At 40.4% G+C, this 12,380-nt stretch overlaps 1 protein-coding gene across 1 annotated transcript; it reads right to left on the minus strand.

The window, feature by feature from the left end:
• Positions 1–12: 12 nt before the first annotated feature.
• vgf (VGF nerve growth factor inducible) lies at positions 13–8,309 on the minus strand. Its single transcript, XM_082526374.1, has 2 exons — positions 8,062–8,309; positions 13–4,334 (listed from the first exon to the last, which is right to left on the minus strand). The coding sequence occupies exon 2, from the start codon at positions 4,282–4,284 to the stop codon at positions 2,137–2,139; it is 2,148 nt and encodes a 715-aa protein (XP_082382500.1). The 5' UTR covers positions 4,285–4,334; positions 8,062–8,309; the 3' UTR covers positions 13–2,136.
• Between the last annotated feature and the right edge of the window lie 4,071 nt (positions 8,310–12,380).

Below are 12,380 nucleotides of genomic sequence, written 5' to 3' on the forward strand. Positions count from 1 at the left end.
TGTGTAGTAAAATAGTAATTGACATGGACATTTACATCCAGCAAACACATATTTATTACAGCGGTTACAATGAGTTACATCTAGAAAGAGCGTTGGTAACACTCATTGCATACATGACGCAAACAGTTAGTAGTAGGTACACTGACGTTTTTGTTTCATTCATCTTTAAGATTTTTTTATACTTTTTTCATTGATGCATAAATGTCTTTAAAAAAAGTTGTTTTTCAGATGCAAGTATACATAAACGTGCAGACATTGTACCCTCTACTGTGTCTCAGCCCCTTTCTTTATTAATAAGCCAAAAAGAAAAGCATAAAAAAAGCAACAAATCATTAAAAATGACAAAAGTTCAGTTCATTCTTTTTGTTACTCGTAGCTCATGGTTACTTTTTTCTATGACACTTTCAATGCCAAGATGCTGTGCTGATACCTTGATGATGACAAAGATGAACACCAACAAGCCAAAGTGGAAAACCTCTTTTCGATTGGAAAAATAGAAAAAGTAGCAAAAGAAAGTTTTTATTGATGAATTATTATTAGTATCCATGTGAAAACGAAAATCTGTACAAAGTTTCTTTTTGTGTCATTGTCATTGAAAAATGTTTGGAAATGTGGAGCAAACATAAACATGAGCAAACTGTTAAGATGGTGAGAACATTTGCATTATGCACTTTAGTCTGACTGACCACACAAAGTGCTTCACACCAAACCTTACCATTTTACTCTGTTCTTGCATTGCTTTATTCCCTACACTTACACATTTGATCTGCATTTGACCTGCCTTGCATTCGTACTTTGGCAAATTTAGAACCAGTACATGTATCATGTATGTTTTTCATTGTGGGATTCTCGCTAATTAGGAGATTTGAAACTAGAGCCTTCTTGATATGAGGTGAAGGGATGTTACTAAACACTGAACCACCATTACAGGAGAGTTTTCCTATAATCAACATTTGGATAATGGGAAAAATGGGAAAAATAAGCCGAATTAAAACTGAATTTAAAAATGACAAATTAAAAAAAGAACGAATAAAATAAAAGTTTAAAAAAAATGTGTGAAACTGGGATTTCAGAGCACTTAGTGCCAACAACACTTCTTGTAAAATAGAAACTTGTAACATTTACTAAAAAACTACAAAGGCCATCTTGCTTAGAAAAGTAATGTATTAAATGCAGAACTGCTGCTTCTAAGGAATCTGTTGAGAGTGACTGAAAATGTAGAATTATTCTTTTGCTTTTAAATATCTCCATGAAAAGATCAGTATGGCTCCACCATTACATCCTCCTCCAATAGCAGGACGTGTAAAACACTGGACTGTTTTCTAGCCAGGGTTTGGCTGAATTTGTTATCACCGTAGCAACAAGGTTGTTGAAGTTATGCAAAAGAATGAGTCATCCAAGCTATTATATTGGTGGTAGTCTGGCTTTTTGATGCATTATGTTTTATTATAAAGAGCTTTGGTGGATATGTGTGAGTATACATTCACAGAAACGTGCTTTCCATTAAAAATTTATCCTTTTATATGAACAATAAAAAACTGATACATTTACATAAACATGTGGTCATTTAAAAGATAATTATAGGGAGTGGCTTTTGATTTCTAAGAGGTGATAGTGAAAGAATGTATGGACACCCTGCCTTTGGGGGCTATTTCCTTCCACTGAGGGGGGACTTTTGGTATCTTTTGGCCAGGCATAATTTTGAGGAAACTATTTTAATTTGATAATTTTCAAATTTTAATGCCAAAACTATCATTCCTGACAGTAGAGCCAACATGGGAATAAATGTTTTCAAATTCATCTGACTGATTCTGAAAAAGGCCTTCGGTACAGGTAACAGCATATTTAAACATCCTCCTTTGTTGGCATTTTAAAATGTCCATATAGAGAATGTTGTCAAGAAAAGTTAAAGGATAGCAAAGGAAATGAGTGCAGTTGTACATCTTTCATCCGTTTTATCCAGACCACCTCTGGGGAAAAGTCTTCTGTGGTGTCCTTGTCTCAATCATAACCAATCAAAATGATTACAGGAAACTTATTACATATGAAAAACCACCTAAATACTTTAACATAAATAAATACACTCTTTTCTGCTTGTGGCTCTTCTTCTTCTCGTCCTTCTTCTCATGTCTGTACTCAGTCCATCATGTATGGCTTCTTCATGGATATCTGCTGTATGTATTTCTCCAGATCATCATAGTTACTGTCTGGCTGCTTTCCAGCCACATAATAATCTGCAGGCGCTGGGGCTGAGTAATACAGCTGCTTCTGCTGAGAATGGATTCTGGGAAGTGGATGTAGTTTGGGGTTGGACGCTGGCTGAAATGTCCAAGGGTACAAAGAGAGAGGGTATCTGGTGTAGTAAGACTTCTGCTGTTGGCCTGTAGGGGGTTTTCTCAGCTTAGGTTGGACCCAGCTGTTGTATCGCCTTTTGGGAGAAAAAGCATAAACATCATCCACTGAATGAGTGAGGAAGTTGTTGAGAGTGAGAGCGGGCTTAAGGATCAAGTAATAGGGTTTAAGTCTGGGTGCAGGAGGAACATAGATGGGGTAGCCTTTGTAGGGCTTCTTCTGGTAGTAGGAAGGATAAGTGTGGGGGAAAAGGGGATAGTGAGGATATCTAGTCCAAGCAGCTTTAGGTGACGTGAGCCAGAGGTCCTGTTTGATCGGCACAGGAGGCTGGGCCCAGATATTTTGATTGCCAAGCTGAGGTTTTGCAGGTTTGTTCCAGAGATCCTCTGATCTTGTTGGATTTTTCTTCTGCAACCAAGTTTTGAGGAAATGAGCTGCTGGAAATGGTTGGTTAGAGGCGGGAATGTCATTTTGATTGCTTGAAATCTGTGATTCCGATGAAAATGGTGAAGATATGGGGGATAAAGGTCGTCGCCAACCTGATATCACGTCAGGCGACAAGTCTTTCTTCTTCTTCTTCTCCACGTCACTGATGATGTCCACCACATCATCAGCAGGGAGGTGGAGCTTGCTGGAGATCTCTATAAGCTTGTCAATGGTCTGAGGATCAATATCGTCTTCCTCTGTGACTTCCTGTTCTTCGTCAGACCTTTTATCCTCTGCAGCGCTGGAGAGAGAAGAGCTGTACTGCTTGTTCCCGTTATTCTGTTTGACCATGTACCGCAGCAGCATGTCTGAGGCAATATCAGCTAGCATCTCCTCCTCCATCTTGGCTCTTTGTGCCTCAGCTGCCTGTCTCCTCATCTCCTCCTGCTCACCTTTGGCCTGAGCCTCCTCTTCCTCTGGACTCAACACCTCCTCATCTTCTTCCTCCTCCTCGTCTGGATCATCATCTTCCATCGTCTGTTCTCTTGGAGCCTGGAGGTCTGCTGAGTTATGATTACTGTCATCAAATTCATCCATAAAATTATCTCCTCTGAACTTTGGGAAGCTGAGAGCTTTCTGCGTCTCTTCTTGCCATTTAAGCTTTTTCTTAGTGATAGCAAGGTCACTGCCTTTATTTATGGGCATGATGTCGTTGTAGCTGTAGTCTCTGCTTTCTCTGTGACTTTGCTCAGAGTCTCCTTCCCTCTTAATGGGCACATTCAAAGCAGGGAATTCCTTCATCATCATCTCAAGACTTTTTAGCTCCTCAGGGCTGAGCTGTTCCTCCTCCTCACTACTGGCTTGATCAGGGCTGGTTGATCCCTGCTGGGAACCAGTACTCTCTCCATTATCGCCTCTTCCATCTGAGCCAGTGGGAGGCTTCTCTCTTGCTATTTCGACTGTGTGGCTTGTAGTACGACTGGTCACCCTCTCGGTCAGCTCCTCTTCTTTTTGTGCTTTCTTCCTCTCTTCCTCTTCCCCCGTTTCCTGCTCCTTCCCCTGTGTCGCCATTAGCAGCTCTAACTCTTGTCGTCCGTCTCTGTCTCGGTCTGCTCCCTCAATCGTTCTCAATTTTCTGTATGAATCTTTGTTTTTATATTCCTCTTTCTCTGCCGTCATCTCTTCTTCCATTCCATCACGCCCCTCTCCTTCGCTCATTTGCTCTGCTTTTGAATTATTCAGTGCCTCTAGTAAAACTGCTGCTAGTTTTTTGGGATCAACATTTTTAAAAAGCTCTTCTTCATGCTCTGCTTCCTCTTGTCTCTGCATTGGCTGGCTTTCTTCACCACCTATATTCCTATATCCAGACACAGTCAGCCCTGACATATGTTGGTATGGCTTGTCAAGGGTGCTGAGAGGATTGGAGGTGGACAGATGGAGAAAGGATGCTGCTGTCAGAAGAAGCAGCCGTATTAAAGCACTTGAGGGATTATGGTATCTAGTCATGGCTAGCCAGAACAGGACTTTCTGTGAGCGGTGAAGGAGATCAGAAATCCCTGGAAAAGAGAAGAAACAGAATCAAATCTTCACTGAGAATGCAAGGATGTATATGTGGGTTTGATGAGTGAATGAGTGAGTACCACATATGACGGCTAAAGCTTGTTTTCTATCTGCAGTTAATCACAACTTTTAGTGTAACCATGACCGTTTCTTCTCCTGGTGCTTGACTAGCCATTCCACTCCTATCACACATATTGCTCCCATGAAAAGATATTCTAAAAAATGCATACTGTGTTTACACTTTAGTAAACCTTTTGTCCCGTTTCATTTTATGAATTTGAAATTAATCTCATTAAATCTGTTACTTTTATTAGATGTCACCAAAAGTTTTGGGAGCTGACACGTAGGGATGGAAACTGATGAGAGCTGAGTGATGCAGATTCCATTGTCAATATCACTTATCAATTATCGATTCTTGTTGGAGCTATTTATTCTTTTTTTATTACTTTGAAGTTTGCTAGGGGTTGTTGTTGATTTACATATATTTTTGGGTTATTCACAAGTTTTATTTGTAGGTTTATACTTCTTTTATTGTTTTGTTTTGTTGTTTGTTTTGTTAAGTCAGCCAGGAGGAACTGTAGGGCCATTTCCTTTAAATGAAGGCACTGGTAAGTGCACGTGGAACTGATAGGTGAGCAAATTTGACGAATCCAAGGAACTGAACATCTCGAGTCCCATCCCTACTCCTAGAGTTGTTCACATAAAAGAGTTGTAACATAAGTTATAACACACAGGGACCTGAAGTGAACCTGAGAGTTAAAACAATGAAAGTGTCCATTGTCTGCACTTTTCATGATTTACATTTTGCTCTTTGAAGTTTTTTTAAATTCTCCTGTTCTGGTGAACTCTGATATTGTTCCCTGCTCTCTTCTGGCCCACTTGCTAACAATCAACCTTCTTCAGAAGTCCAGCTCCAGTGACAAGCAGTAAGGATCTTGGAGGACTGCACATCTCCTGAAGGTAAAAACCTTTCTCCACCCGCATCCAACCGAATTGTAGAGTTGGGCGGATTGATCCAAATATCGATAGCATCGATACCAGATCGATACTAGCACGATTGGATCAATACTTTGCTTTTATCCTTCAAGTTCAGTATGTGGCCCGCTGAACTGTGTTAATCATTTCTTTGGAAAAACTAAACCTCAAACACGCACTCTGAAAAACGTGCAAACTTTCTGTGCTTTAGATTCAGAATGTTTTTAATTCCAAGTCTCCAAAAACCAAGTTTGAAAACATGAAAAGCTGAAAGGTGTGTTTTGTTGTGTCAGCTAATTATTGTGGAAAGTAACAATCACAGTGGTGATTAAAATGTGTTCAGAATTTGCAAATTGAGAAATCATCTCATAAGTCATGGCAAACTATTCTCCCCCAATTAGCTGCTGAGTAACTTCAGCAATACTGGCCCTGTATTTGCTTTGTATTGGATCGATACCAAAATTTGTAGTGTGGCACAGAAATTCTGTGAATGAGGGAAAGTGTGAACGTGAAATCATGTGACGCTATAATTTGAAATACAATAACACATGAATAACACAAATCCTGCGTGAAGCAGCCCAGACGAGGTCCTGACAGACATTGACTGATGCGCGCGCGCACACGCACACGCGCGCACACACACACACACACACACACACACACACACACACACACACACACACACACACACACACACACAGGGAAATAGGAAAGTGGAGACAGAACACAAAACAAACAGAAAACAGAAGCTCGCGCAGTGAGGACTGAGGGACGTGACGCTGTGCTCTAGCACTAAGAGCAATGTTTCCGTGCAACACTAAGAGCACAGCTGGTTTTCACTTTCTGCGTTTTCGCGCGCGCGCATGCGTGTGTACCTGAATCTAGTGTAGGAGTAACTAACCAAGGTAGTTATAGTTAACTAAACCGGGCAGAGGAGGCGTGGGTTTTCACGCACGCAAGACGCGCTACCTGCAGTCCTCGAAGATCCTAACTGCGCGTCGCTGGAAGCGGATGATATGTGACTGCTGAATGTTGATTGGTTGACAAGTGGGCCGGAATAGAGCAGCGAGCGATAGCAGAAGCAGAAAAATAGTGAAAAAACGTAAAACATGATCAAATAAATCATCTCTCAATGTCGCTGCTGCTGACGCGCTGCTCTGCTTGGTGCTGCAATGTTGAACCCAGAGTGCAACAAGTGAAATATCTTGAAATCCGCAACAACCAAACCGGTGCGCATTCACTGCCATGCCGTCTTTGGAACGGGTAAGACGTTTATCACACCGAGTCGTTTACACCATCAGAAAAAGCTGCTCTTGTTTTCAGAAGCCACCGCCTGCCTGCATCGCCATGTGCCACATGCAGCAGTTAAACACTGTAAAAATGCGCAGGAACAGCAAACTCAAATGTATTTTCTAAGAATACCTAAACAACCAGTTGTACGGTGAGATTTTTTTATCCCTATTAAAGCAAAACAATTCAAGTTTAATGTCATTTCGTTCTCAGCTAATTACCACAAACCTTTTTGTTTGTTAAATCACCCAACAGTTCTATCAGTATATTAGTAAATAGTTGCTAAAATCCTTTTGTTTTTAGTTGCAGTAAACACACTTCGGAGATATAGGAACAGCATATCCTGCGGTGGAGGCTGGGCTGTGCCAAAAAAGGGATTTCACATGTTCTCGTGTGTTGTTGTTGTTGTTTAATGTCTAATACATGTACTTATATTCGTGAGTAGACTGTACTGAGCAGGATTTATGAAGAGGCTTTTGAAGTGTCTTCATCACTCTGTGTAATTGTACCCATTTTGTCATCAAGCCCTTCCTTTTTGGTTACTTCAAGTAATTTTATCGAACGGTGATGCTGAGATATGATTGGCCTATTTTTGATAGGTTTCAGGTCAACAAGTTATTTTTAACCGTTTAAATGTAATCATTGTTTGGCACAACGAGATGACTCTGTTGTTTGCACTGTTGCAGCAGGTCACAGTTCCCAGAAAAGCAAATAAACATGAGCATACAGCCACCTCAGACTCTGTTCGACAGTAACCTCCCCGCAACTCGCACTTCACATGTAAACAACATTATCTCAGACTAACATGGACGTCAGTGTTATGCAGAGACAAAAGGTTGCCGTTGTCTCTGTGGTTTTTAATGCGAATGTCCCCGCGGTTACAGCTTCAGTCTACTTATTTTACAGTGCAGTTGTTTCAGTCTAGGATATGATTGCTGGAAATGACGATGATTGAGATGATGTGGCTGAAGATGAGAAGTAGGAGGGGTTGTAGGAGCAGACACGGTTGATTATAAACAATGAATTTTGACCACATCAAATAACAATACTTTAAGCTGCCATCAGTGCACAAATCCACTTCAACGTGACGCCTGACTTACGAACCGCCTGCGTGTCCGCAAAATATTGACTGGGGCCTAATTGATTTTTATTCAATAAAATCAATTAAATGTGCCACAGTTTGGGACGAACATAAATACTTCCGATTCATCTACTAAACCTCCTCCAACCCATCACACAGCAGGCATTACCACCTTTTTCTGCATTTTCTATATATTTTGCACATTTCCTGCGCCTCGCTTTGCTTTGACTACAAAGCTGTAGCGTGACATCATAATTTTGTTGCAATATTTCAAACATTTATGAGTATTTCTAAGAACGCTTATATTAACGAGCAACAGTACTTCTTTCGGAGAGCACAAGGTTAAATGCTTTAATGCAAAATAAGTTGCCGCTTACTTGCAGTTCAGTGTGTGCGGCGGGGGAATTCCTGCTTTCCCTCCTCGTCACGTCACACAGCTGCTGAAGTCCTGCAGTCATCCACTCCGTGCTCGTCGTGACGCGTGCCGTGTTGTAACGTGCTGTTAATCCTTGTTACTGTTATTGTTGTATGTCGCAGGGTTTCGGACTCTTCGTGTGCTCCTATCACAGGAGTCAGAACCTAATTCGTGTATTTTCAGGACTACGGACAGAGGCTGCGGCTGTCTTCTACCCCCTCCTTCCGCACACACGTGATCCTTGCGTCAAGGTCCCCATTGACGTCAATAGACTGGATTTCATTCATAAGATTTTTCTGCACCCCACCGACCTTATCTTATCCCTCCTCCCCTATTTTATCAGACCAATTAGCTGCAGTGCTGCTGTTGAATAAACAGAATATTCGTAATTCATGGTGCAACCTCAGAGAGCTGGTCCAAGCTTTCACGGGCAAACCTGAGTGCAAGAGGGAACATTTGGGGTTTTCTTTAGACATAGACACGCTTATTTCTGCGGCTGTCTCACGTTTGTGTGCCATCAGAGCTTAAGGATGCTGTGCACTGGTGTGTGACAATGGAGGCAAAAATAGCTCTCCTAATAAGCTGTGAAAGGGCTCAGTTTTAGTAAATAAATACATTTATTTTTCATGGATCATCATCTCCATCCTTCTGTTCACTGGTGCAATTCTGCATTCATCAGCGTCTCCAGTTTTGTGTTAAAATGTCTGGTTAAAAGTCCACTGCCCTCTCTTAGATATTTCTGCACTGCTACAGCTACATCATCTGAACCTTTCATTCAGTGGTGCTGGTTTCAGTTATTGTGCAAACGTACAGTTTTTAAGTTTGGGGAAACCTGCAGTCAGCTGAGACATCATCTGTTCCTCCCACTGAAAACATCCAGATGAACAGAATCAACTTTTGGGGAACTTTTCTACTCTTCATTATTTTCATAGTTGCCTCAACTCCCTCTTAATAGTGTATGAATGTGTGTGTGAATGGGTGGATGACTGGATATGTAAAGCGCTTTGGGGTCCTTAGGGACTAGTAAAGCGCTATATAAATACAGGCCATTTACCATTTAATTAATCTTCTGCACTTCCTGTTTCCAAGCGCACGCTCTCTGTCTAGCCAATTCATAGAAGTCAAATTCTCCTTCCATACTGTCCAATCTCACGTGCAATACACTTTTTCTTTTCCACCTTTCTTTTTGCAATGCACGTGCCCTACCAGTGTTCCTGGCTACTTCTCCTTCATCTCATAGACTGTCCAACTTTTTTATTACCACTTATTCTTCACTGACATATTTTCCTGTAGTTCCTAATTCTGCCATCAAGTCTCTTTGTCTTCTTTTCTTTATTCTCAGTTTTCTTCACCACTTCAGCTGTCCTTTCCAAGTCTTCACTACCACCCAGAGCCTTTAATGTTTGTCTTAAACCACCATGTCAGTTAAAATGCAAAAAAGAAACCGTAATGCAACTCTACGAATATGATGCTGTGACAAAGAAATGGTAAATCTGTTAAAAATGTTAATTGACCCACAGGGGTCATCTTCATCTGCGTATGTCTCTGGATACAGTGGCTCATCTAAAAAAGAAATCAGAAGTACTTTGCTCACTGGTAAAACTCTCAAACATTTACCTTAAAGCAGTAATTCTGGTATAGCTGAAATTACATCTACCTAATTTATAAAAGCTTCATTTAGCCTGGAAAAATAGTTTGCTGCTCTATAAGAAAAAGCCCTCTGAAAAACCAGAGCATTTTACTGTTCATCACTGATATACGTTTCTCTGTAGCTAGGCTGACACAAAGTCAGAGCTCCGTTGTGCCAACCATTCCTTTAACCTCACGAATTTCTCAATTTTAACCATTAGAAAAAAAATTATTCATTACTGTCTCACAAGGGTAACTTTATTAAATTCAATTTTATTTGCATAACGCCAAGTCACAACCGTTGCCTCACGGTGTCGTTATGTACATTTACTTTTAATACCATTGATATTTGGACTGCTTTTCTCCATCATCTGCCTCCCTTGGTCACATTGCAATAAGCTGTTGATGGCTTCTCATGATGCATCATCATGGATTCATAATCTTCATTTAAATGCTTGCTCACAAGGGGTCACATGATTACTGGAGTTTTCTCTGTTTTCTTTATACTCTATGTATAGTTTCTTCACCTTCTAATATAAAGTATTTGCTCAAAGAGGCTCGTCTCGTTTTCTCTGTATTATTGTAAAGTTTTTTGCTTACAATATAAAGAGTATAAATCAGCTTGAAATATAAATGTCAAAGAATAAAACTGATGATGTGCCAACTAAAAAATATCCAATCCAATGTTTGTTCAAAACGTATCATCACTCAGTGATCACTACAACTACATTTTCTCTAAATAATACAAGATAAAATTCATCAGTTCTCAAAGTTTAGCTCTGTCAGTTAACCTTTATTAACACCAGGTGAAGAGTTCCTGTTATGAATCTGGATGACAAGCATAGTTTTTGAAAGTGCGTAGACTAGTCTTCTAGTTTTTTGTTAGCAGTTTAATCTCACAGTGGTTGGGCATGCTAGTCTTTACAGGTATCTCTGCAATATATCAATGCAGGAAACCCGCAGTCAGCTGAGACTGAAGATGTCACTTGGATGAAGGACGAAACATTTCTCCATCTGAAAACGCTACGTCCAGATGAACAGAATCAACTTTTAGTGTATTCGCACCAACAATCACACCCAAGGCCAATTTGGAATCACCAATTAACCCAGTGGTTCTCCATCTGTGGGGTGTATAGCTACTGGACGTGCACAACTAGTGAAATGTGAAAATAAGAATGTTTTTTAGGTAAACAACAGTTGTCATTGTTCTGAACTTTACTAAACTTGAAACCTTTTCTTTTACTTGCCAGTCAGGGTAATTATTATAATTCTTAACTATTGGGATTCTTATCTAAGTTAAACTGCGCCATTAAAGTTTTAAGTTGCATCTCTATATATTTCATATAGCTCCACTTGCCACACAGATGCATCTGTATGTGCAAGGGTGTGGATTTCTGTGCCACTTTGAAACTGGTGTGTGGAGTGACTACGCTGACCTGTCGTCAAATGACAGAAGACTACAGGATATTTCTGACTGCTGGACCATTCAACCTAGAGCCTAATATAACTGTACATTTGGAGAGACATGAAAAACATTTCCCCCTTACCCCCACCAACCCACCCACTGAGTGCTTTTGACTTTTACACAGGAAAGAAGAAAAAACAAAAACTGGACCATATAGTAGAACTACAGATCTATGGTAAATAAATAAAGAGCAAGTTCCATCACTTATTCTTTTACAAAAAAGGTAAATAAACTCCTAATGTGGGCCTTTTGGGGTTTTTTTCTTTATATATTTTGGCCACACATTGTGGAATATAGAGGATTTTGCCCAATTTTACACTGGACTGAATCAAAAATACACACATTTCATGCTGTGTGTTAACAGTGCTAACTGAATCACACTTGTTGTGATTTACCTCTTCAATATAAATACCTTTCAACAGAATTATGAAGGAAGATGGATTGAGTATATTGTATAAAAGACTTTAAATGCAGAATGTTTGTCCAACTCTTAGACACCCCTTTTCAGAAATGTTTATTAATCCCACCAACTCAGACTAATTTGTGTGATTACAAGCAGATGCATTCAAATTCAAAGGGAAAAGTAAACAAAGTTAGAAACATTGTTCCAGCTCATAAAATATTCCTGCTGAGACAGTATAACGAGCTAAGATTTATTTTAAACAAGCAAACAAACCAGAGAATCTTAAGCCCGACCATTTTAACATAATTTCCCTGGAAAATAAATCCAAGGTGATGAGGTGATGATACACGTCCTAATAATCCCATAAAAAAACATAGACACTGCAGCACCTTAGGGGGGCGTGCTCCATTTTGACCCCGAGACTTCCAGACCATACTCAGCACAGATGTTTCTGTATCCTATGCCAGCCACTTGGTTATGGCGTTCCATGTATGTCCTGTTTGCTAGCATCTAGCACCCTGTTGTTATATGTGCTCAGGGGCATCTTTGCACAGCCCGCCCTTGGGGTCTTGCCTTGTGTGATAGACCGTAAAGTCTAGTGCTCAGAGTGTGTTCCTGCACTGCCATGATTAGTGCCTTTCTCTCAGTTCACCTTTGTCCAGCCACTGGTAGGATTTCTGGACATCAGCCACTTCTTCTGCCGGCCGTATATACCATGCAGGGTCCTGTAGATCCATGATGCTCCTCTTCTCAAATTTCTGCTGCCTGAGATATTAACTAACCA

Source organism: Aulonocara stuartgranti (genome assembly GCF_965226115.1).
Source record: "Aulonocara stuartgranti genome assembly, chromosome: 3".
Lineage (NCBI taxonomy): Eukaryota > Metazoa > Chordata > Actinopteri > Cichliformes > Cichlidae > Aulonocara > Aulonocara stuartgranti.